At 41.2% G+C, this 27,463-nt stretch overlaps 1 protein-coding gene across 1 annotated transcript in view; it reads left to right on the plus strand.

Moving 5' to 3' along the window:
• Window positions 1–5,418: 5,418 nt before the first annotated feature.
• The window catches only part of LOC107288509 (nuclear receptor subfamily 1 group D member 2-like), a 43,772-nt gene continuing 21,727 nt past the window's right edge, over window positions 5,419–27,463 (plus strand). Inside the window, exon 1 of the mRNA XM_015817136.1 lies at window positions 5,419–5,486. Coding sequence (XP_015672622.1) covers window positions 5,471–5,486 — 16 coding nt within the window. The 5' untranslated portion in view covers window positions 5,419–5,470. The remainder of the gene's footprint in view (window positions 5,487–27,463) is intronic.

Below are 27,463 nucleotides of genomic sequence, written 5' to 3' on the forward strand. Positions count from 1 at the left end.
GGTTTGCACTTTCCTCTTCAGGACGAGTACACACTGTGAAGGTCTTTTTAGATTTACTGCTTTTGCTACAGGAGCAGGTAGCAGTTGAAGCTAAAAGGGTCTTTGCACAAATCCATGTTGTGTGCCAATTGTGCTCTTTCCTGAACCGAGGAATCCTTCAGATAATCACTCATGTTTTGACAAACCTCATTCCTGGACTACTGCAATATTGTACCCTGCCCAGAATCCCTCTGAGAGGGAGATGGATGTTTCTTAAATATGATATATAAATAAAATAAATATACTCTACATGGGGCTACCCTTGAAAACCACTTGGAAGCCACAGTTGATCCAGACTGCGCTCACACAGACAATTATAGGTAACGGTCCCCAACCCCTGGACCACAGCTCACTTCCGGGCTGTGGCCTGTTCGGAACTGGATTGATTGACCGGCTGGCTGGTGTATGTGCGTGCTATGTGCAGCTTGACTTGCGCAAGTGGCAGGTTGGTGCGCACGCGCATGCATACGCAGCTTGACTTGTGCAAGCAGCAGGCTGGTTCCCCTCTCCCTCCCCCTGCAGGGCTGCCAAACCATAAAGGTTGGGGACCGCTGATGACCCATGTAACAGATTTGCTTCATGAGCTGTACTGATTACCAGTTACAGTATTTCCTATTTGAGTAATTCAAGGTAGCAATTATAAACTAAATAGCCCATAATGGTATCAGGCTGCTAAGATCTAAGAAAGCACCTTCCATAGTTTCTGCTCATCCCATCTGATTTGGCAGAGTGAGCATGCTCCAAGTCCCATCCATTAACCTGTGTCCCCTAATGAGATCTAAGAAGCATGCCTTATCTGTGACAGGCTTGCTCTCTGGAACAATTTTCCTGATGAGATTGCTCTGACCCTATTCTGACCATGATTAAGAGAGCCCTTATATCTGGCTCTTCCCACAGTCCTTAGGTTAAACCGGGTGGTGGATCCTGGGGTTGCATTGTGTACAGAATGAATAACCTTTCTCCTGATGCCTATGGTTTTGTATTTTTAGTAATGATTTTATTGTAGATGTTCTGTGTTGCAGTGGAATTAGTGGCCTTATCTTTTAATAAGATGCAGTGGTCAGTAGTTGAAGGACCTGATGGAGTGCTGTCCCTTGGATTTACATTTTACAGCAGGTGGCAGCTGTGGCTAGGAGAACCTTTGCCCAGGTTCATGTTGTGCATCTATTGTGTCCCTTTCTCGATCAGGATGCTCCAGTTCACTGTAATTTACACTTCTCACCTCCTGTTTGAATTACTATAATATACTGTATATAGGGTGTTGTTGAAGAGCATTCAGAAGCTGTAATTAATCCAGCATGTAGCAGTGTAGGTAGTTTGGGGCATTTCATGATACTGATATAACACCATTACTCCATAAGCCAAGCTGGCTTCTAGCGATCTTCTGAATTCAAAACAAGATGTTGGTTATTATGGTATCTACAAAATCCAAGGCACAGGATCAGGTTATTTGTGAAACTGCTAGTCTCTGTTTCAGCTTGCCCCACCCGAGCCAATCAGGTGGGCACGCTTGGCAGTCCTTCAATTAAGCAGCATGCAGGAGTCATGTCTGTCATGACATGCCCTGTTGGAACAACACCCCCTTGAATTTTGGACAGCCCTGTCCTGTTGTCCTTTTGTACAGTGTTAAAAATTTGGTTGTTCTGGTTGTTCTTTCAGGCACTTGGATTGGAATGCTAAATAAACTGTTGGCTTCATTGTTTGGCTGATGTCTTTTTATTGCTTATAGAATGGAATGATTTTCTTTTTTAAATCTCAGGCATATCTTGTTTTGTAGATGATAACCAACATCTTGAACTGCACTCAGAAGATCACTAGAAGTCAAGTGGCTCATGGAATAGCAATAACACTTAGACTTTTATACCGCTTCACAGTGCTTTACAGCCCTCTCTAAGCAGTTTACAGAGCCAGCATATTTGCCCCCAACAATCTGGGTCCTCATTTTACTGACCTTGGAAGGATGGAAGGCTGAGTCAACCTTGAACCAGTGAGGATCGAACTGCCAAACTGCTGGCAGTCGGCAATCAGCAAAATTAGCTTGCAATACTGCATTCTAACCACTGCGCCACCAAGGCTCATGCCACATTTTATGAGCGTATCATGAAATGCTCCAACTGCCCCCACTGCTATATTCTGGATTAATTACAGCTTCTGAATGCTCTTCGAGACACCCTATGTATTGGTAGTTTTGAACTTATTTTTTTAATTAATCACGATGTTTGGTTTTTCTTGGTTTTAGTCTTTTGTTCATCTCCCAGACTCATTCCTGTAAGAGCAGTAGCCATATAAATTGTATGCATAAATAAATAGAAAGGGAGACAAACAAATATCCTGCTACCTGATGAGAAGGTTTGCCTATGCTGCTCAATTTCTGTTCTACTGTATAGATTTGGGGGTTTCCCATAAGTATGGCAATGCTTACTGGCAGAACAGCACATAGGACTACAGAGAATGTATAATCTTTTTTGTGGCCCAGACCATGATTAAAAAACAAAACAAAACTAGGAGAGCAGTCTCAAGGACCGCAGGAAGATGTGACAATGTCCTTAGAGTGAACGGATTGACATTTTCAGCTTTTGGGTGGAAATAAGATCAAATAAGTATGTTAAACTTCACAGAGGCTTATTTAAGGCCTGATTTAATTAAAAGAACAATTGCACTGCTGAAAATCAGTGTTCAACCACTGAATTTCAGTAGCATGATCTTGGAGAGTACTGTTGACTAAAAAAATGGAGCTAGCCTACTTCCTGTAGTCTGTCTGCTCATGAGAAACACATTTTTATATTTTTCAATATAAATTTTTATATATAAAAGTGGTCCTTGATTTATAACCATTCGCTTAGCAACCATTTGAAGTTACAATTGTACGGAAAAAAAATGATTAAAACTAGTCCTTGCACATAATGAATGTTGCAGCATCCTCATGGTCATGTGATTGCCAGTTGGATGCTTGGCAACTGGTATGCATTTATGATGGTTGCAACATCCCAGGGTCATGTGATTGCCATTTATGACCTTCCCAGCCAACTTCCAACAAGCAGAATCAATAGGGAAAGCCAGATTTGCTTAGTGACATGATTCACTTAACAACTGCAGTGATTTACTTAATAACCATGGCAAAAAATTGAGTGCAACTCACTTAACAACCACCTTAGCAACGGAAATCCTGGTCCCAATTGTCATAAGTTGAGGACTACATATATACATACACATATGCATACAGTCAGTCTCTCTCTGGCTATTTTTATGTAAAGCAAGTTTATTTCACTAACAGGAAACATTACATTCTATTCCTAGTGATTATGTGGAGAAATGCTTGCCATTCCGAGCATTAAAACATTTAAAGATGCTCTGGTTCCTTTGGAATAAGCTCCATGGGCTCTTAAAATGGCCAGTCTTCAATCTCCCTTTCATTATAATAGGAAACATTGTTTTTTGCTGAAGGCCCCTTCCCTCAGGTGTAATGTATTACAGCCGAATGATAGATAGGAGAGAAGCAAAGGAACAGTGGGATCAGAGGCAAAAACAAACCTTTTTTGGAATATCTTTTCTTTTTCCAAACCTGAAAGGAAAGATTAGGCAGATTTTTATTAGTGGTTACGGGGATTCTGGACTAGGATTTAGAAATTAGGATGAAAGTTTCCCATTTCCCATCATGTTAGCAAAACTAGGGCATACATATATCTTTCAAGAGTATTTCAGGTTGCAGTGAGCAAGTGTAGGAGTGACTTTAATTTCTCTTGTGCATCAGTTCACCTTTAATAGATGTTCCTGTAGTGGTTTAGCTGTTGGTATCCATCCTTAATCCTAGAGAAATTAAGAAAATTAAGGAATTCTCTTAATCCTGGAATTCCCCTTAAATTCTTCATGTGTCTTCTCAAAAGTGAGTCTAGTTAGGTGAAGTGAAGCATACATTCAGGTAAGTTTATACATCTATAGCCTAATTAAACCCTTCTCTGAAAAATAATCTCAAATCATGTTTAGCAGAGACAGTACAACTCTTTTTCCATAATTTTGCTAAATCATGTCCATAGGGCAAAACTTGCAGATTATAGAGGAGTGTTATCTCTCTTTTCCTAACATATGCACAAAGGCACACCAAACAGCTGTACCATAACAAAGTCAACATGTGTAGCTTTCTTCCAAATAAAACATCTGCCCGTCCCAAGTCCTTGGGAGGGATTCTATTGGATGATAAAAATGTCAAATCGAGTCTAAACATCTGGCTGACTGTGTGACCAACCATAATAAAGTAATAATTTATTAAACTTGTAGGCCTCTCAACTCTCATTAAGTCTCCAGGTGGTTTACAACAAAGTGCTGTAGAAAGCTATGTCTCCTCCCACTGAGGAAGGGGGCAAACCCAAAACCTCTGTGAGGTAATAAAAGAGGCACAGCTTTGCTTTTTTGCAGCGCCCCTACACACACTTAGCAGAAGTCGCAAACCGGTGCGTCTCAAGCTTTGCACGTTTTTTTCCTTGTCCTCGCTGGAGCTCCTGCTTCGCAGCGAAATACCTGGTCCATTTTCTACCTTGACAAAAGCTTGAGCCCTACCGTTTGACTACGTCCCACCTGGGACAGTGCCAGGCCAGGTGCGTATGTGAATTTCTTCCCCATCCCTTCGCTATCCCAAGCAGGGGGGGGGGACCCAACGCGCGCAGCCACAGCTCCACTGTGTTCCCTCCTCCCGCCCCGCCTCCTGCCCATGTGCAGCCGCGGAGCTGATGTCATCGCTTGGGCTGCCCGAATGTGTGTCAGTGGGGCAAGCCTTTGATTCTGTCACATGCAGGCTACACATGAGCCAGCCGCGGAGCTACGCCAGATCCTAACTCCCCCGCGCCCTGCCTGGCGAGAAAACAAGAGCGTTTTCTGGAGTTGAACAAGCAAAAAAAAAAAAAAAAATAAAATAAACCAGCCGCAGCAGGAAAGCTCACCCACATAGCCTCGAATTAAGGGAACTGGGTTGGGGAGGGGAGCGACTCGCTTTCCGAGCCTTTTGGCCGAGCCTTGCTTCAGAAAGCACGTGGAAGTCGCAATCGAGAACACGACGCTGCCTCCTGGAAGCACAAACCATTTTGCAGAGCTCGGTGGCTCAGGAGTCGGCAAGCACGCGCGCGCGCTCTTTCTCTCTCCTCTCTCTCTCTCCTCTCTCACATATACACACGCCGGCAGGAGAAGAGGGGGGTCGGTGGAGAGGATTCCCTCACCGCGCACAGCCGGCTTGCTACCGATCGCCCCCTTTCTAGTTATTTTTGCTCATTTGGGAGAGCCCAGTCCTTCCTACGAAAGCGAGCAAGCGAACCCAACGCGCAACTCTTCATTGCCTTCCTCAAGGCGATTGCCTACCACCACCACCCTTTTTTATTTTTTTTTTTGCAACCCAAGAACCAGGTTTGCATTAATAACAGGAGGACGGCGAGAGAGACCCAGCATGGATAATAATTCCGGTAAGCCTCTGTTTTTTTGCTGCAATTTTTATTCTCCTCTCTCCCCCCCCCACCCCCCCACTCCCGCTCCGGATTTCAGTCCTTTGCAAGTGGGGTTGGTGGGCGCGAACCAAAAGGAGGTCGAACGAGGAAATGAAGTAGCCAAGAAGCTCGCTGCGTTGTTGAATGGTGTTTTGTATTTTCGTGCCATCACGGCCGATTTTTTTTTTTTTTTGAACGTTTTCCACTCCTTCCTAGCTTGCCCACTATACCGTAGCTCACTACAGTACCGGAAGGAGCGTCTAAGTCTGGGGTTTAATTCATTTTTGCTTTTTAAACAACAACAACCACCACCAGGAAATGCATTCTTTTGCATTCTGTTTAGCTTGTTAGCCTGTCTTGGGTCGCGAACGTCTTTGGAAACGGGATCAAAAAAGGGCTTTCGCTGTGCATTTCTCCCCCCCCCCCAATCCCAAAACCTCAGTACGCGAAGGGAGAGGAGTCGGAATCATAGTTTCTGTTGATACTGAAATGGTTTTGGAAGAGGAAAAGGGAGTTACAAACAGCCAATTGGAGATTTATGCAATACAAAGAAAGGGGGGATTTATTGGTGCAATACAAATTATTGGAGAATGCGGATCTTTCATTACTGGGACTGGGCGAGGGACCGGGGCTGGGGGTGGTGGTGGTGGGGAGAATCGCTGTTCAAAATGGGTTTAATTTGTGTACAATGAAGCGGTCACATGGGTGCCGCTGCATTTGTGCTTCTCAGTAAACAAACCAAGCGATGTTTGATGGATGATTCTGGAAAGTGGCTTCTTGTTTTTGTGTTATCCTCGGCTAGAAGAATGGGGGGAAAAGGCTCCCTACAGCCGCCTTTTGTATGGATGCGGGAGAGGTTAGGTGGGGTCAGTGCGATTTGAGAAGAGTTTGCAGTCCATAGTGAAAAGCAAAACCGGAAAGCGTTGAGGCAAGGAAAGTCACTATTTTCAGATAAACTAGATTACTGGGCTAGTCTAACACCCCCCCAACACACACTTTTTGATATATCAGAGGCAAATGATCTGATGCCCTGCAGTAGATGTGGATTGTAACTCCCATAAGCTGAGTTCAGACATTCTGAGAATCTAGTCCAAACCATTCAGAACAGTGTTTCTCAACCTTGACAACTTGAAGATGGGTGGACTTCAATTCCCAGAATTCCCCAGCCAGCATGGAAAAAAGAAAAGGGAGAAAGGAATGCCTGGGCAGAATTAAGTATTCTGCTGTTTTAAAAAGGCAGGTTTCTGGTCCTTACTGCATTGAAGATAGATTTTGATTAAATTTCTGCAGCAAGAGGGTGATTTAAGCAGGATTTTAAGGAGCCATAGCTTCATTGAATCTGCAAAGCAACTTGGGTGCTGACTTTTCAGAAGCAGAACACAATAGATACAAAAGATGGTAAACGCAGAATAAGTATGTGTATGTGTTTTGTGCAGGTGACATTTATCTTTTGCTGCTGGAGATTTGTATATTATTGCAAAGAATAAAACATTCTATTTTCACTTAATTTTGTTACTCATATGTGTATCTGTTGGTTTAATGTAGATTGTGTGCAAACCTAGATTGTATTAACTTCCATGTAATGATGTCTTCCTTGCAGTTTCTTAAATTTCATCCTTCCAGCCTTCTGAAGTCGGTAAAATGAGGACCCAGGTTATTGGGGGCAATATGCTGGCTGTAAACTACTTAGAGAGGGATGTAAAACACTGTGAAGCAATATATAAGTCTTAAGTGCTATTGTTATTAAATTTGCTGCAAAATTTTGAAATGTGCAGGAGAACTGGGAGAGAAGTTCTCACCTCTGCTGTCTTTTCACAGTACAGTGCATTTATCTCTCTCCAGATAAATGATCCCTCGGATCAGTGTTGCCCAACCTTGGTAACTTTAATATATGTGGACCAACTCCCAGAATTCTCCATCCAACATGCTTTTGCTGGGGAATTCTGGGAACTGAAGCTCATATATCTTAAAGTTGCTTTTTCAGTTCCATATGGGGAAATTTTTAAAGCATTAGAATGCAACGACCTCCTGGTGCTCCATCTCCTATCTCCCCAACCCAGATTGTGTATATTGTTTAAAGTACTGTTGGGGAGAACCTTGTCTCTCTCAAATGCAAGGGGTCCCTGGAGACAGAGATGATGGCAATAGGAATTACTAAGCTGCTGGCCCAAAACAGGAGGTAGGGACAGATGTGAGGACTCAGCCTATTTCTGAGCGGAGATTTGATATCTGCAGCGTTCTATCTTGTATCTTAGTTGATCCACTGCAAAGGGCAGTTGTTTGTGAGAGAGTGTTCATGGCTTGCTGGTAGCGCACTAGTTTTACTGGAGGAAGCTTTCTTCCTGGAAGCCAATCCTTCCAACACCAGGGAGGGTTGGGAAAAAAAAACTGTTCCCAGAAGTTTTGGAGTTCCCTGCAACAGTATTGCGTGCTGAGCTGACAGTATTGAGCAAGCGATTTCACTCAGTGACCCAGTTTGTACATTGTGCTAAGCCATATTTTGGTTTGTCTGGTTTTGACTTAAGTGTATGAATCCAGTCACTTGGTGATTAAGTAACACAGTTAAGCAAGCCATGGTCTGACATGATGTATGAACCAGCTGAATAATGGGACATAATCCTTTATTCCTAAGATGCAGAAATTTTAATTTTTCCAATCACTTGCTCTTCTCTGCAACAATATGTAGCCTTTTTAAGCTCTTTGACATCCCAGGGGGTCCATTCTAATTTCTGGTTTCACATTGACATGGAACTCAAGTCCTTTGCCAACTACAGTGGTACCTTGGTAATCTACTGCTTTGAAACTCATTGAATTTGGTACTCAACACATTTTGACACAAAGTTTTGTCCTGATACTCATTGTTTGTTTGGTATTCAACACACAAGCTAGAACCTGCTGATGTCAACGGCCTTGTGACTCATTACATTATTTCTTATGGGAAAAAATTGTTTCATACTCATCCTTTTTGGTATTCATGGCACCTCCCAGAACCAATTCACGATGAGTGCGGAGGTACCATTGTATTGACAACTCACACAGATCACATTTGTAGATTTGTGATGTTAGTGTGCTTTTTGTTGGAGGGCTGTCATTCAATATTGATTCTTTTGAGGATGACTCTGTTCTCAAATAGGAATTTTGCAAGAGCAGCAATCATCAACTAGTAACTGAATGGGTGCCAAACTTCCCTTTTCTTGAAGTGGGTCAGCTTTTGTACTTGAAAGACTTTCTTCAGGGCATAGGTGGGGACTGAAAATATGTTTGTATACCAACTAATCCTGAGTGCAATCCTCTAACAACGCAGGCCTGGCATCTGCACGTGCCCAAGAATTCTTCCAGTTAATCACAAAGTGACTCACTGAGAAAGAGGAGCCAAACATAGTTACATCTGCCCGCAGGGGCCAGGAGCAGTCTTTTGAAGGCTGGCAGAACAGGTCAGGAATGTCTTACTTACCAAAACAGTCTTTGGTGGATTCTATTTATAAGGACTAAGGTTATTCAAGGCAGATACATCCATCTACAGCTCAGGGGAAGTTCATAGTTTACTCCTCAGATTCCTTTCCTTGCTGGCTGGCTTAGATATGAGACAGGCTTCTGCTAAGCCAAAAAAGAAAGTTGGAGGAGATATTCATGGTCAGATAGGACTTGGAAGGATTAAGTTGTTCCCTGATCCAGTCAACATATCTCCCATTTTGCCTCCATTCCAGGCAGTCCTGGAGAATGTCCACATTCAATACAAGGCCATATACCTTCAATCAGAATAGAGCTGGAAGGGACCTTGTAGATCTTCCAAGCCAACCCCCTGCTCAAGCAAGAGACCCTATACCATTTCAGAGAAGTGGTTGTCCAGTGATGAAGCACCCACAGCTTCTGAAGACAAGCTGTTCCATTGGTAATTGTTGTCACTGTTAGGAAGTTTCTCCTTAATTCCAGGTTGCTTCTCTCCTGTTTCAATCCATGGTTTCTTGTCTTACCTTCTGCTGCTTTGGAAAATAGCTTGACCCTCTCTTTGTGGCAGCCCCCCAAATACTGGATTACTGCTATCATGCCCCCCCCTAGTCCTTCTTTTCACTAGACCAGCCATACCCAGTTCCTGCAACTGTTCTTCATATGTTTTTCATACTTTGTGGGAGGGCTGCAGTTTTCTGCAAGTTATTCAGGAGGATGTTTCTCAGAGTAGACAGCTTTGGCCCAGATAAGCAAAGCTTCAGAATTGGGATATGGTAACTAATTCATTATATACTGTAAAATAAGGGATCCCAACCTCTGTCGCAGCATTCCTTATTCAGATACCTTGTGTTGGAATTGAAAACCTGAGTCATCATGGATAATGGAATTCTGAGGGAGGAGTTCACAGGATCTGGAAAGCCACTCTGTTGCCAGAGAAGAATCTGCAATGGAGATTCCAGCTGGGAGCAGGTGATCCTAGGATGAGCCCAACCATCTCAGGCAGCCTAGGCAGTTGAAATTCTTTTATACATACTAGTTCTTGTGGCATTTATGATGGCCGTGTTGGCAGAGCACACTGAATTCAAACTACTCAACTGTCTGCTAGCCTTTTAGATAATGCAGTCACTAGGTGGATATTTTATAATTCAGTATGATATGGTAACCCAGAATGTGAGGTTAATGTATGGATAAACATGTCAAGCATGTCAAAGATAGCAGTGTTTTATATTATAGGCCAAGAAATGAACAGAATTGGGAATTGGGTATAAATTTTGGATGGGATAACATTGCAAGTTTATGTCTTGTTAGGTATAAGATTAGGATAAGGCTTCCATCTATGTTTTTGGCAGTGAAATTCTCTAAAATCTACATTAGGGATAGGAAACAGCAAACAAAATTCTGGCATTTTCATGTTCGTAAAATGGGCATTGCCTGTTGATTTCTGCCAGAATAGAAGCATACCATGGCCATGTACAGGCAGTCCTCAGCTTAACAACCATTCATTTAGGGGCCGTTTGAAGTTAGGTTTTTCAGTGCTGAAAAAAGTGATTTATGACTGTTTTTCATACTTATGATCGTTGTAGCATCCTCAATTCGGTCATGTGATCGAAATTCGGGCATTTGGCAACTGACATGTAATTATGACAGTTGCACTATCCTGGGGTCTTGTGAACACCGTTTGTAACTTCTCAGCTGGCTTCCGAGAAGCAAAGGCAAGAGGAGAAGCAACTGCAGTGATTTGCTTAACAATTGTAGCAAAAAAGATCGTAAAATGGGGCATAACTCACTTAACAACTGTCTTGCATAGCAATGGAAATTTTGGGCTCATTGTGGTGGTAAGTCAAGGACTACCTGTACTTCTTCAAGTAATACAGGAACAATCACACAAAGTGACTGAAGGACAAAGCTGTATGTCTTCTGTACAAGGGTTTCCCCCATCTTTGTTATCAAGCATAGTGCTGGCTCCAAAGCAGCTGTTGATATGGCTGGGAATCAAAAATGTTGGTTGTCTACAGCTTTGGGAAGTAATTCTTTTCACTCGCTAGTGTGCTTCCCCATCTGGTGGAATGTCAAAGGATGCTGTGCTTAGTGTAGCATCCTATATGTCAGTACTACTGGAAAATGACCTGTCCTATGAAGAAGCATTCAAAATTAATTCCCGCTTAAGAGGTACAACTGACTCAGAAGCAAAAGAAACAGAAACACTGCGATGGCAGTGATTATCAAATAGACTGGTTTGCAAACAGATTTAAATTGGATTTCAGAGGCAAAGAATCAAGTCTTTCTCTCACCTTTGGTTCTTGCTGAAGATGAACGTTTCAAAGCTTGATTCTGCTTTCCTTGGAAAGAGACACAATGGGAATAGACAATGGAAATGAATAAACCTGTGTATTCTAGGATTTTTACTTCTAGAATACTATGTGTGTGCTGAACACATAATAATGGCCAGATCTAGGACCAGATTGTTCCTCTTGCTTATCCTGTGTTTATACTATTCTATAAATTCTGGAAATATTTTTTTTTCCTTTTCCTCACGCTGGCTCTACATTGTTGTAATCACAGATATTTAAGATACAGAACAGTGCCTTATACAAGTAGTCCTTGACTTATGACCACAATTGAGCCCAAAATTTCTGTTGCTAAGTGAGGTAATTGTTAAGTGAGTTTTGCCCCATTTTACAACCTTTCTTGCCGCACTTTTTAAGTGAATCACTGCAGTTGTTCAGTTAGTAACACAGTTGTTAAGTGAATCTGGCTTCCCCATTGACTTTGCTTGTCAGAAGGTCACAAAAGAGGATTCACATGGCCCCCAGGAAACTGCAACCTTCATAAATTTGAACTAATTGCCAAGCATTCGAATTTTGATCATGTGACTATGGGGATGCTGCAATGGTCATGAACGTGAAAAATGATCATAAGTCACTTTTTTCAGTGCTAAACAAATGGTTGTAAGTCGAGGACTACCTCTATAACGTATATTCTGTAAATCTATTTTTAAAACAATGTTAATCCTTTCATGGGTATTAGATAGAAGATCTCAGTGGATGGAGCTTGGGCTGTAAATATTTGGAGAGAGATGGTATCGGAGTTATGCTTCAAAGCATCCTTTTGATTCCAGGCTACAGTCTGCACAATTTTCAGCCATTTACTAGTGGAATGTGGCCTTTTGCTAACCCGAAACCATTGCAGCTACTAAAGGAAACCTGTGTTTCATTAAACCATTCTTTCCACCCACCATTACTGCCAGACTGTTATCTGTAGCCTTAAGAGTCTTTTCCTTTTAACAAGGAAGTTTTCTTTAAAAGAGTGATCAATTTGTACTATAATGCTATACAAATTATATTATTCATATGCTGGTGTTCCTATTTTCCAGGTGCCAAATAAATATTTCTAGCTTTCTGGTCCCAATATCTTTTGCACCAAAACTTCGGCACAGAATACCCTATTGTGCCAACATATCCCCATTCTTTTCAAAGAATTCTCTGTGTTTTCAGTAGAAACTGTACGTGGAACTTAGGTGTGTTCAAAATATTGTTTTCTGCATTGCACATTGTTGAAGTTTTCTTCCATAGGCTGTTTTATTTTGGGTATACAGACCAGGAATCTCCTGCTGTTTTTCCAGAATCCATTCAGTTTCTAATAATCAGTGGTTTTCATAGACAGCTTTCTTCTTAAGGAGAAAAGTAACTAGTGTTTTGTCCTTTCCCCATAGATCCTTGACCTCTCTGCATGCTCAATATAACGTGTTCTCTCAGAGCTATAGTCTCAGCTAGTACAATGAAGTAAACGCACTGTGCGTTCAGTTCGTGGTTCTACAAATCACATCACAGTACATACTTCCACAAATACCAAATGCTTCCCTCACCCCCTTCTGTTTGCATATACTATTAGACTTCTGTGTAAATTACAGAGTTTGGGCAATCAAGAGCATTGATAATATTTCTCAGCAATTAATTTTACTGCTGAAGCTGATACTGCAGTTGCTGGGAGTAATAGATGGAGTCTTAGCATATTTCATGGTTATGTGGAAGAAGGAATCTTGATACCTGTAAGCTACTTCATCCCTGCTACGGTACATGAGGTACAAAGACATACACACAGAGAGAGAATTATTCCCAGAGAAACTGTTGGTTGCGGCTCCAGCTTTATATTGTTAGAAGGGTATAAACGGATTCTTACTCAAAATGAATTGTTGAAAAATAAGGGCAGTCAATTAGGGATTTGTGCATTTCCTATAATTTATACAAAATGATCGTTCCCAAGAAGAATTCCTCCTTTTCTTTTTGCCTTCCCTCAAACAAGGCCAGTGCCTAGTTTGCAGTGATCTCTTGGGCTCTACTAAGCCAGATACTTAACAGAGAGCAGAAGTGTAGCAATAGCACTTAGACCAGTGTTTCTCAACCTTGGCCACTTGAAGAGGTATGGACTTCAATTCCCAGAATTCCCCAGCCAGCTGTGCTGGCTGGGGAATTCTGGGAGTTGAAGTCCATACCTCTTCAAGTGGCCAAGGTTGAGAAACACTGACTTAGACTTATATACTATTTCATAGTGCTTTACAACCCTCTTTAAGTGGTTTACAGAGTCAGCATATTGCCCCCAACAGTGTGAATCTTCATTTTTCCAAATGAAGGATGAAAGGCTGAGTCAATCTTGAGCCAGGCAGAATCGAACTCTTGGCAGTGAGCAGTGAGTTAGCCTACAATACTGCATTCTAACCACTGCACCACCACGGCTCTCACACAAATGAAAGAGGAGAACTACTCATGCATCTCTCTTACGTTTCAAGGCTAGTCCCGGCCCTTAGGATCTTGGGGAGTGGGGATCAGGACAGGGATATCAGTAGAGGAGTTGAAAAGGGAATGAGATTGGGGTCTGCATGTTCACCCAATGCTGTTATTGTGAGACAGTATCAGGAGGAACCTTTTCTACCTTAGAGGAAGAGCATGGACCCACAGAATTAGTTTGTATAAAAGTATATATACTTTCTTATGCTCTGAAAAAACTAGAGCTTCTTGCAGGGTGGATTTGATTTAAATCAACTCAATTTAAATCATAATTTTTAAAGAGCAACTGTCATCTCTGTCCCACAGCGGCTCCTCCTCTGACCCGCTGTTGGCTCACTGACAGTCCCATTCACTTTAATGGGACAGCTGGTGGTGCGGCAGTAACACAAGATGAGGGACGTGGCGGGCAGCAGGTGAGTGGATGCCCGCTAACAGGCGCTGCCATGATGGATCTGAAATGACAGGTGCTCTTTAAATATAAGGACTCATTCTTGCTGGTAGTTAGAATCTTTAATATTATTTGCAAACAAAATGAAGGTTTCCTATTTAGAATAATAAGCTGTCAGGTTAATAAAACAGCGATATCAGAACCGATTTTAGGTTAATAGGTTAATCACACATAGTTGGAGAACTACTCAAATTCTTTTATTTAATCAAAACACTTAGAGCCTGGTACAGATGCATTTCTCTTCAAACAATCATACAGTCTGTAGTGTACATAGATTTGAAAAACAATGGGATAAAGGAATATTCCTGAACTTTGTTTTATGATTTATCTCATGGTTTCTGTGAAATTGTGTGAATACATCAATGCAGTGTATGTTAGCTCAGCTTGCAGAGCTTGGATTCATTGAATTACCAAAAATGTAAATATTGCAGAATATACAGCCTCATGCTATATAACTAAGCTCCATTTCATGCTGAAAAAATTAAATTATTAATGTATTTTAAATAGAAAACTATCTTTAGATAGATTTTTACTCCCAAAGCATTTCATTAAATAAATTTGATAAAAATAAAAAAAATCCAATTTAAATTTAAAAAATCTGATTTTTTTGATTTTTTTTAAAAAATAGATTATTATCCACCCTGGCTTCTTGGGATTTATCCAATAATTTGAAAACCTCAGCACTGATTACATATTTGTACGTTACATTGATTAGCCCACAGCCCATTTTCTTGAAGGGAAGCAAAATGCCCTCTCAATTTGATCAGGGCAGGGGGAGGGGACACAAAATATAACAAGTTGGGTGATGGAATGATATAGACAATGCCAACAGGCATGCCATTTATGGGTCTGGAATTAGATGGTGATATTAAGGCTTTTTTTCACATAGCTTTATTAAAATTCAACAAAACAATAAAATACAAACTAACATAAATGAAAGAAAGGGAAGGGGATAAAAGGGAAAAATTAAAAAGTGCCAGAAAAATATATACATAAAACAAATAAATAAAGAAGTGGGCTCCATCTTTTTTCAGTGGAAACAATTATGAAATATGGCAAACCTCAAACTTAAAGGTTGCCATATTTCATAATTATCTCTGCTGAAAAAAGCTGGGGCTCACTTCTTTATTTTATCTGTTTTATGTATATTTTTCTAGCAATTTTTAAATGATGTTAGTATTATAACAGCTTGCTTCACACTTCTCTGCTATGTATTGATCACCCAGCTGTCTCATTGCCTCTTTAGAAAGCAATGTATATTTGTGCAATGTTGATATGGAAGAAATCAACACAACTGGGTTTGAAGATCCTTTTGGTCATTCTGTCAAGATGATCTCCAGTTTTCTAGCCTAGAATCCTACTATGACAGCTCCACTGGGTTCAAATGAGAAAGATTTTAAGGCACTAAAGTCATATCAGCAGATTTTAAAAAAAGGTAGCCCTGATATTTTCCCCAAATATAAAATGGGATCAATGCTTACACAAGAATGGCGCCCCCAAGAATAGGCTGCCTGTGATCAGTAGCATTACTTGGGGAACATGCAGAATTCAGATTTGTAAGTAAATTGGCAAACTCCTCTACACAAAGTTTATGTATTTGAGGCCTGATGACAGTCTGAAAAGGGAGGGAGAGAAACTTTGAGAAAAAGAAAGGAATCTCTGCCTTAAATATAAATATGAATCCAAGCCAGGCTTGTGATTAGTTATACAGGTAGTCCTCAACTTACAACAGTTTGTTTAGTGCCATTTGAAGTTACATCACTGAAAAAGTGACTTATGACTGTTTTTCACATTTAACAATTGTTACAGCATTCCCATGGTCACATGATCAAAATTCAGATGACTCATATTTATGATGGTTGCAGGGGTGATGTGATCACTTTTTGCAACCTTTTGAGGAGCAAAATCAATGGGGAAGCCAGATTCACTGAACAACTGTTACTAATTTAATAAGTGCAGTGCTTCACCTAACAACTGTGGCAAGAAAAGTCATAAAATGGGGCAAAACTCACTTAACAAGTGTCTCACTTAGCAACAGAGATGTTGGGCTCGATTGTGGTCATAAGTCGAGGACTACCTGAACACTTATAGTGAGTTAGCATCAATTCTGGGCAAACAAGCAAAGAAGAGCAAATAGGTTTTATAAATTATAAATAGAGTTGCTTGTTGTTTATTAGACAATACTCTTTGGTTTACAGCCTTGTCAAATGAGCTTGATGCTTACTTTTCTCAAGTGAACAACAGTGTATAAGGTTGCTTTAGTTTCTTATTCCCATTGGATTCTTACAGATAGCTGGTTTTTGCATATCAAAAATACTCTTTCCTTCCCAATGTAGAGCCCTGCCACCTGATTCTGCCCTTTCTCCCATTGTGGGTGACTTTGACCTACTTTGCTGACTGTAGGCGTCAACAACACTTACACAGGTGCCAGAGAGACTGAGATCAAAGCTATAATGCAGCAAGCAAGCTATGGCAACCTAGGAGCACAGGCCAGCTCTGGGTGGACAGAGGCGTGCCACCTGTGTTGAGCTTCTTTGATTCAGCAGAATCAAATGTGGCTTACCTTTGCAGGAAACGTTGTGGGCTTTGGTAGCATTTGAGCATCAGAAAAAGCTTTGCTGGAGTGTGAGAGAAGGTGAAGGGAAGGGAAGAAAGGACAGGATAAGCCCAGTCCACTTTTTCGTTTTTTCTGGTTAGGACTTATGAGCAAACTGCATTTGACAGATGTACAGTACTGTGTTGTGTGAAAAGGAGATATCCTCAGAGCTTAATTTAGAAGCAGTGAGGTCTGTGAAGTGGAACAACGAGGACTAGAAATGCAAGGCTAAATTTAATTTACAGGTACAAGACTGTTTCACTTAGAAGAGCAATGGGGAATGTACAGGTTGTTCCCGACTTAACAACCATTTGTTTAGTGACCTTTTGAAGTTACTACGGAAATGGGGAAAAAAAGAAAGATTTATGACTGTTTTTTTACATGTATGACTGTTGCAGCACCCCTACAGTCACATGATCAAAATTCGGGCACTTGGCAACTGGCATGTCTTTATGACAGTTGCACTGTTCTGAGGGTCACGTGATCACCATTTGTTACTTTCCCAGCTGGCTTCCAAGAAGCAAAATCAATGGGGGACGCCAGATTTGCTTAACAACCACATGATTCACTTAACAACTGCCGCCAAAATATAAAATGGGGCAAAACTCACTTAACAACTGCCTTGTTTAGCAGCAGAAAGTATGGGCTCAATTGAAGGCTACCTGTATACTTTTCCAGATGTTGTTGACCAATTCTTTCTATCTTTCTCTAAGAGCAAGGTTGGCTAAGAGTATTTGGGGTTTGTAGCTCAACAAAGCCTACTTCTTGACCTAGTCTTAGAATAATCTGTCAGGATTTTTTACAGCAATTTCTGCATAATAATAGGAAATGTTCACTATTAGAATCTGTTGGGAATCTTTTCCAAGGATGAGTTCTTGGCCACAGTCTCTCTGGTCCCAGTTCTTACCTTGAGCTCCTTTGGAAGCCAACCACCAAAAGTCAACTTGATTTAGTTGCATTCTATAATGCAATAAAACAAAATAAAAATGATTCAAAGATTCTTGCAGTAAACTGTTGCCTACAGCATTTTCCCTAGTTGAATTTTACCAGTGAACTTGAACCACCTCTCTGCTCACACTGGGAGCAAGCTGGATTCTGCTGTCTTCAGATTTCATAGAAGCTCAAATATGTAAGCTAGGCTAGAGAATGGATTTTCCCACGACGTCATATAGTAGCAGCAGTTCATACATACTATACATGCCGTAAGATCGTAGGAACTTCTGTAGTTAGGCCTGTGAAAGTTCCTTATACTTGCAATTCTGGAGATTCATGACTACTGTAGTCAGGGCGGCCAGTACAAACTAGGCTAGATGTTCAAACATAGTATAGAATAAATTCTCACAAAACTCTTCTTTCTAAAGTGTTCCAACTTCTCAGCACTGTGTAGAATAAAGTTGGATACAAGGATAGCTCTTGTTTGGAACTTTAATTTGGCCTTTAGAGTAAAATACAGGAACAATACTGCAAACACTGGATCCTTGGATTGGAAACCTAGATTCATCTAAACTATGTTACTGAAGGGATATCTGGCCCTATTAGGAAAACAAGTTTCTTTACTATCACATTTATTTCCTAGGCATCTAGGAATGCGGTTACATTTCTGACAAGCTCATGGATGTACTCTGATTTGTTTAACCTAACCTACTTAAAGGCAAAAAAACTGAGCTACTGCTCCCTTTTTTCGCTCCCATCCCTGTTCCATTGATGGCGGGTGTAGATATATTAAACATCTGAATGTGTTGCTGATGTCTCCTGACATACTTCAGCTGAGACCGTTCTTAGCTCATGCATCATTTGTATGTAGTCCTGGTCCCATCTTATAAGGAGAACATTGTCACCTTCTCCCTAATTGTCACATCTTTCTATATTAGATTAGAGGCAGAGGGAATGGGAATGGGATGAGCAAGGGAAAGACTCAGTGCTAGCTAAATACTGATTTTTCTTGGCTGACTTAGTTCCAGGTGGTTGGTTATAACTGATAGATGACACATCTTGATGTGCCTGATTTCTGCCTTCTATATGTCAAAGCCCTGGCTGCACGTTTGGGAGAGTTTTCTCTCGTAAGGCCAAAACTCCTTGTTACTTTCTTAAATTACGCAGGAGTCATCTTGATTTATTGCTTTAAACGGGACTTCTCATGACTGGGTAATAAAGAGGCAGGATTTGTGACACTGGATGCCAAGCCCATTTCTTCTGTAGGATGAAAACTTGTGGCGCTGGGTTGAACATATGAGAGAAGATGGGTGGGGAAGAATAAAGCTATCTGCATTAAAGGCTCTTTGCTGCAGAGGAAGAAATAAGGACTATATTAGGAGAAAAAAAATGAAATTATTCTCTTTGGGATGTGTATGTGTATATCCTAGCTCCAAGTAAGGTAAAGTAAAAAAGAATGCATTCGTGTTTGGTACTTGGGTGACAACACTGTCAATTCTTTTATAACTAGCCCGAAGAGTTGGAAAAGAATTTTTGATAAATTACAAGGAGGATCTTCCCCGCCTTTTAGTAAGCTTTTAATCTCAATCTTATTCTCGGCTCCTTTTGATTTTCTTTAATTTTGTCTGCCACCTGACAATCCTGTGGTGAAGTTGTTATGCTAGGAGTACAGAGGCTGGAAAAAAATTGTCCCATTCCTTCAATGAAATCTTTTTGGTTATTTTTGGTGGAAGAGAGTTTCCGAATTTGGACCAGGAATTTCCCTATTAAAAATTGACTGGGTTTGCTGTTTCTGTTATTCAGCTAAGTAAGCAAAATTTGAGTAATTTTTCTTTCCTGTTGAACTGCAGTCTTTAGAGACGAGAACTGCAAAGGTCAGCTTCAAAGTGATTCTGATATGAGCTCAAAATAGGGCCATCGCTCATATCTGCAGAGAGAGGAGGGAAATCAGATTTGCTGTTTTTCAAAAACATAAAAAACAAAAAGAGGTGGGTGGAGGGAAAAAGCAGTTTTCTTGGCCTACATTCTGACATAAGGCAGGACTCCCCCAGCTGTTGTTAGCTTTAAACACAATTCAGAGCACAGCTGAATTTGCCTTTATCAGGTAAATTCAGGTCACCCAAAACAAGCAGTACAGCAGCTATCTTTAGCATGTCAGTTCTGGAGGTTGCCACAGATTGATCTATCTGGGTATCCTGCAAGTGTAATTCTTTTTCTTGCTGAAACATGTAAGGTACAATACCTATTCTTTGCTTGCTGGATGTTCAGAAATCATCTGCGTTGGCTGCCACTGCTCCCTTCTTCCACACTGCTGCATACAAACAAACTGCAGTATCAGCAGCACAGATCCTGTAATGGTGGGTGATGGATGAGGCAGATGCAACATGGTTGAAAATCATGCCGCTGAGAGAAGGGCAATGCAGCAAGGAGATTGCTTCTGCAGAGAGGGCCATTTGCTACAAAAAGCTGCAATAAAATTTTTTAAAAGGCAGGTTTTAAAACCTTGCAAGAGTCAATGTAGAAATTAGAATTGCTGACAGCTGTGAAGATACACTGACCAGATGTACTGACCTTGTGTATAGCAATTCACTTTGACAAGTTGCAAACAGCCATGCAGTTCCATATTTTAAGACTCTGCAGACAAAATGGTCTTACGGAGACCCCTCCTTAGCAGCTAATGGGTGCTCATTCAGCTTCAAAGGAAAGAGCTTTGTGTCCAAGTCCTTCCTTGACAACGCCACCAGCCAGGGATATCGCTACTTTGCCCTATTACAGGTAGTCCTCAATTTAGGACTACAGTTGGGATTGCAACTTCCATTGATAAGTGATGTCATTAAGTTGTGCCTGATTTTATGACCTTTTTAAGGCACGGTTGTTAGGTGAATCATAGTTATAAGTGAACCAGGTTCCCCCATTTGACTTTGCTTGTCCGAAGCCCCCTGAGAAGATTGTAAATGGCGGTTATGTCATACTCTGGGATGCTGCAACTGCCATAAATATATACCAGTTGCCAAACACCCAAATTTTGATGATCTGACTGCAGAGATGCTGTGACGGTCATAAGTATGAAGACTGGCCATGAGTCACTTTTTTCAGCAGTATCGTAACTTTGCATGGCCATTAAACAAATGGTCTTAAGACTCCTGTACTTGTAGTTCAACATAAGGCAAAAACAAGTCCTACTTTGTGTTGAACTGTAAGCATACATCTATTACAGGGGTGGGGAACTTATGACCCTTTTATGACTTGTGGACTTCAACTCCCAGAATTGAATCATTGATGGCTAAGGAATTCTGGGAGTTGAAGTCTACAAATCATAAAGGGGCCATAGTTTGATCTATTAGAAGAAAAGGGGGGGGGGTTCTACGTCATATTAAACCATAATGTATTTTACTTAGTTCTGGCTTGGTATGACATATAGGCTCAGTTGGTATGTCTGTTTGCAAGGCCATTTTATAACTGGGGTTCACTCATATACAGGTTTAAAGCTTTTTGAAGGTTAATAGCAATAGTGCTTAGACTTATCTACCACTTCATAGTGCTTTACAGTACCCTCTGAGCAGTTTAAAGAGTCAGCATATTGTCCCCAGCAATCTGGGTCCTCGTTTTATCAATCTCAGAAAGGTGGAAGGCTGAGTCAACCTTGAGCCAGTCAGGATCAAACTCCAGGCTGTGGGCAGAGTTTGCCTGCAATACTGCATTCTAACCACTGCTCCACCAGGGCTGTTAAGTAAAAGTATCCTTATTTTGAACTGGCTCTGTATGGAACCAGTAGACTGATTTTTAATTTAATGTAGACGTCCTTAAACTTTTCACCCCATTAACCTCTTAATTAGGTTTTGGATTGTTTATCAACCCCAAAACAGTTAATGTATGAAAGTAATAAATATTACTTTAACTAATAGTACTGCAAATAATAACACAACAGCAGCAATAGATACAGCCTTGGGAGTAGATATTGGGAAAACCTGCTCTAATGGAATGCTGGGAAATGTACTCTGGCTTAGAATATTATATTAATGCCCAACCTTTATAAGCAATAAGCATTTTTCATCATTTTGTCATGGGGGAGATGGGCAGAGAAAAATGCAACTTAAATACCAATTTCAGAATTAGATATGGGTTGCTCTGCTCTGCTAACACCCCCTAGAATAGATTATAAATTAGGAAAAGGTTACAGACTCCAAGCCTCTTATGCAGGGATCTCCAAACTTGGCAACTATTAAGACTTGTGGACTTTAACTCCCAGAATTCCTCAGTAACCCAAGTTGACTGGGGAATTTTGGGAGTTGAAATCCACAAGTTGTAAAGTTGCCAAGTATGGAGACTCCTGCTCTTGGATGTAGTGGTGAAGGTAATGGCTTATAAACCAGGAGACTATGAGTTCTAGTCCTGCAATAGGCAAGAAAGCTGGCTGGATGACTTTGGGCCAGTCATTCTCAGCCCAACTTACCTCACAAAGTTATTATTTTAGGGGAAAAGAAGAAGGAAGAGGTATTGTATATGTTCACCATCTTGAATTATTTATGGTAAAAATGTCCACTGTTGCTATCACTTCCTTGTATTCCCGTTGTGTGCATTGGGTTTCTTCCCATATTATTTTTTCCAGATTGTCTGCCAATTAGTATTTGCATGCTTTATCATCTATCTTTGGTTGTATCATTTAAATAATAGTGCTAAATGACAATCTGATTTGGGGATTGTTTTTAATAATGAAATAATGGGATAAAAACTAGTAAAATGTTGAGGATTCCTCAAGTTAGTTTTGACTCCTGATCATTACATGAATAGCTTTATTGGCACCAATATAGAGCCACATGATTTGGACATGCTTCAGCCCTTATGTCAACACAGCAGTACTGTTACTTATTAAAGCAGCCCACCTTTTTTCAGGCTTCTGTGTAAATCAAAAGTTGCTTTAAAAGTTGCAGATTCCTTAATGCAGCTGCATTTTTTTCAGGCCTGAAGAAAGATGGACTGTTTCAGTGAATAACAAACTCAGAATTTGTGTGACCATCTGTGTGACATCAGAAATGGTTCTTCGAAATACTTCAAAACATTCTGGGATATTTTTCCCAACTTCCCAGTGAATTGTATAGTGAGGAATTTCCTAGTCACTAGTGTATCCCATCCAAATAGGACTGATCCGTTTATCTTTTAGTAAGAATCAGGGAAGCTCGGCTAGAAATTACCACTTATTGCAACATAATCTATACAAGTAACAAATCACCTCATGTTAAACCATGGTTTGTAGATTTAGGTGACTACATTCAGACTTCAGACACATGCCTAGTGTGATATATGAACTCATCCTACTATTTTGGATTCTCACTGGTAGTTTAGCTGAATTGCAAAACAGTGGGGAACATGGGAGGTGACAGCTTAAGTTGCACATCTGGAAGCAGCTGGTGCTATTAACTTTGCTTCGGACATGGCAGACCACAGCTCCTCTCCGGTATTCATTAAAGTAGCCGATTTCTTCAGACTTTCTTGGGGGAAGGTACTGCTGCTTTAAGGAGCCCATTTTGTGAAACCTAAAGGTGCCAATAGAACAGCGATTAATAGCGCGCGCGCGTGTGTATACCCGTGGCAGCTGCCTGCAACGTGGGGAAGCATCTGCTTCTTTTCTTGGGATCGTGCAGTTCTCTGCAGCTGCTGTGCCATACTTCGGCCCTTTTTGCACAACACGCTGAACCGCAAACGAGGCAACCCTATTTTAACCAAGTTAATTGATTACATAAGATACAATAAAGCTGTTAGCAAATGCAAAAGCGCCTCTCTGTTGCTGAATCCCCCCCCCCCGCTCCATTTCATTTCGGGGTTCCAGGATTCCACCTTCCGTGATATTTTGGGGTTCCTTTCGAGGCGTAGTTAAACGTTTAAATCTCAGAGGCCTTTTCCCTCTTCTCCCTCCCTCCCTCTCTCGCTCGCTCGCTCCTTCCTTTTGCATCCCGAGCGATTCGGGCGAAAAAGCCCCCGCCTGCCATCGGAATGGCCTGCGCCGCCGAGCCACGTGAATCGTGAGTCAGGTGTCTCCTCGCCCCGCTTTGGCTCGGCTCCAGCACGTTGCCTGTTCCTGATACTCGTTCAACTAGAGCGAGATGAGGACACGTGAGGCGCTGACCCGAATTTGGAGGCAAAGAAGAGCTGGGAACCGGAGCTCTTTTTTTTTTCTTTTTTCTTTTTGCAACCCGCTCCCTCACCCGCAGTCCAAACTTTTCTCCAGCTATTGGCAGAGGCTAAAAATAACCAGCACTTAAAGCTTCTCCCTTGGCACTGACTCACCGCAAACACCAGGACAGTTTTGAGTGGTGCCGTTAGCCTTGATTAACCTCACGCCCCAGCCCTGTTGCATAGAAGCGGGTCAGTACTGTGGTCGCTTGGGGGGGGGGAGGCGAGGGACAGGAAGAGTGGTTTTAATAGGTCAGGATTGGTTAAGAGGTGAAAATGAGAGCAGCAAATGGTGAGGGGGGATTTGTTTACAATATTTTTTTTAAATGCAGAGAATCCCTTGCCTGGGGGTTAACTGGAATTGGGGACATGAAAGTTAAATTGCTAAAATCTCAACTAGGTCATTGCAAGCCTTTCATAATGCTGAGCTTTACTCAGAGAGAAGATAGGGGAATCCGTATGTTCTATTTTGAAGATAGAAAATTAATTGTGTTTACTTTCCTTTTGAAGAGCCTGTTCCTTCTGTTAGGAATAGAAATCAGAGAAATTTCCTCCACCAAGATGCATTTGAAGTAGCTATTGCTGCAAATAAAATGTGTTCCAAATACAAAACAGCCCGCAAGCCATTAAGCAAGCTTTCTTTACTTGGTCTCCAAAGGCCTGCCTGAAGACAGCATCTCCTAGATCTAGAATGCCTGGACAACATAAACAATCCATACTGCAGTGGATGAAGATTTATTTTCAAGAAGATGCCATCAAGCCAAGCTCACCTGGTCACTTTTAGGGCAGAACTGGACATTTTACTGCCCCTGGGCTACATCCTTCCCTTTGGTTGTCCCTGTCTGACCCAAATGAGGTCAGTTGGAAATTAGAAGTGAAATGTAAATAAGTATACACCATGCATGCAAATAGAACTGCATTGCTGTTATTTTGAAGGTGACTATTTTTTTCAATTTACATATGTGCATGGTGCTACATATGGACCTTCACAGTAATGTATTGAATCTATTGGTTTAGCCATCCACAACAGTCCCAGTTTCTCATATGGCCCCTTGGGAAAATTATTTGTGCACTCCTGCTATGACGCAGTGTTTCTCAACCTTGACAATTTTAAGGCATGTAGACTTCAACTCCCAGAATTCCACAGCCAGCAGTGCTGGCTGTGGAATTCTGGGAGTTGAAGTCCACATGCCTTAAAATTGTCAAGGTTGAGAAACACTGTGCTATAGGGCAGTGGTTCTCAACCTGTGGGTCGGGACCCCATTTGGGGTCGATCGACCATTTCATGGGGGTCGCCAAGCAAGGCTGTCCGCCATTTTTTTGTCTGCCATTTTTTTTGCCCGCCATTTTTCCCCCCTTTTCCGGCGGGTGCCTTACCTCCCTTGAGCTGGGCCAGCTGGTGGTCGGCCTGCTCCATCTCTGCCGCTTGCCAGCTACGCCTCGGCTGGCGCAGGGGGAAGAACCATGCATGTGCGGCGCTCCCGGGCAGGGAAAGTCCTCGACTTACGACCGGCTGGGTAGTCCTCGACTTACAACCGGTTTAGTCCTCGACTTACGACCGGTTTAGTCCTCGACTTACGACCGGTTGGGGTCACGGCATTAAAAAGGTTGAGAACCACTGCTATAGGGTTACATCTGCACTGTTTTCCTTGCAATAGCATTTTTCCATCCTTGCCTTCCTGGGCTTTTTCAGGTTCTCCACCATTCCTGATTTTTTCTAGTGCTCTCTTGTGCAGGTATTAAATGTTGGCCAAACTGTAGATTGGCCCAATCAAATGCTGGGAACATTTTTCCTGGTTCAATGGAACCAATTATCCCACAAGGCAGGGAAATAGCAACTTATAGATTCTGTAGAGAAACAAGGAGGTGCTCCCAGGACCCAATCACAAATCACAATTTGCAATTTTTTATAAAACTTCTGAAGAACAAAAAACATGGATTATTAACAAGCAATTCTCAAAGCAGAAAAATATTCACACCCCTAATAGAGGATGGCTCTCCCTGAAGGTAGGTTCTTTCTATCTATAACTGATAAAGCTGGAAGTTAAGTATGAAAAACTTTTACATAATTTATCCACAACAAGAAAAAGGAGTTAATCCTAAATCAGCTGCTTCTCTGGGTGTGGAGTTCTTTGATAATGATACCACATGATCCTTCCAGGAATATACAGGCAGAGTGAAGACCCAAAAACAGAGACAAAAATGGAGTTTAAATAAAAATGGAGTTTATCTGCCTCCAGTCAGATACACCAGTTCTACAATTAGTAACTGGTCTACCATAATTAGAGTTCGTTAAACTATTGTTAACTGGACATGATTTAAAAGCAGATAGCAATTGTGTATAAATTTGTACAGGAAATACCATTAGATTAGGAATTAGGGGTTGGAAACCCAAGGTGGCTTGGTTTTGTTTAGTGCTTGTCACAATTTTTCACCAAAACTTATGCATGTTCTTTTTTGGGTGTGTGTGTGTGTGTGTGTGTATGCCTACAAGGGCATATTGAATATCCGGAACTACTTAGATTGGTCCCTGCAGTTTTCTTGGCATGGTTTTTTAGAAGCACTTTGCCCTTGCCTCCTTTCTAGGGTTATGAGAGAAGAGTGGGCCTAAGGTCACCCAGCTGGTTTTGTGCCTAAAGTGCAACTAGAACTCAATCTCCCTGTTTCTATTATGTCACCTTAACTACTACACCCAACTGACTCTCAATGGTTCTTTTGCATGCCTGCTTCAAAGTGAATTCCATTAAATAGTACTTTGTCCAAGTTTTGGATTTCTACAGCAGAATGAACTAGCAGATACTGCTGTACAAAAATATAATAAACTGGGTTGTTGTTTTTTTACTCTTGGAGATGAGAGATGTAATTTATATTATATTTAAAACAGCAACATCCTGGAAGTAGAAAATTAGCATGAAAGGAATAGCAGAAATAGAATTTCCTTATAGGTTGTCTGTTCTTCTTTTTTTTAGGTAGCCTTTACACAGCCTCACCTCAGCAGATGGCAGCACCTAACTAACCTTGGCTACTATCAGAAACTAAGATTCAGCCTGTGTTAGTCTTTGATGGGGAGGAGCTAGAGTTGTGGCCTGGAGTAGGAAGTTGAAAAAACTTATCAAAAGAAGATAGGGTCAAACCACTTGGTCACACTGCTAAAAAAAACCCCTACATATATAGTCAGCAGGAGAGCTCAGTTTGAAATAACACTTCTCTTTCTCTTTCGCACACATACACACAAATATCTCTGAGCTCAGTGTAAATCTGCCCCTTTCCCCCTATGCCGTTTTTGTATTTTGTATGGTTTCCTGTGATTTAATATGCTTTTTTCATGCAGTATTATTTCCTCTGAAGAAAAGGAGGATGAATGTTAAGTATCATTAATTCGACACTAAGGACTTAATTTAGTATTGTATATGCTTCATTTCCCTACTAGAATGAATGGAATTTCATGAAGGCTCAACCTTCACTAAATTTGATTGCTAGGTTTTTTAACTTGGTACCCTATCTTTTTTTCCAAGTAATTTTTAATTGTTTTAACAGTAATAAAAGATAATACAAAATGAGTTTAAAAGAAAAA

Source organism: Protobothrops mucrosquamatus, unplaced genomic scaffold (assembly GCF_001527695.2).
Source record: "Protobothrops mucrosquamatus isolate PMUCROS unplaced genomic scaffold, P.Mucros_1.0 scaffold555, whole genome shotgun sequence".
In the NCBI taxonomy this organism is placed as follows: Eukaryota; Metazoa; Chordata; class Lepidosauria; order Squamata; family Viperidae; genus Protobothrops; species Protobothrops mucrosquamatus.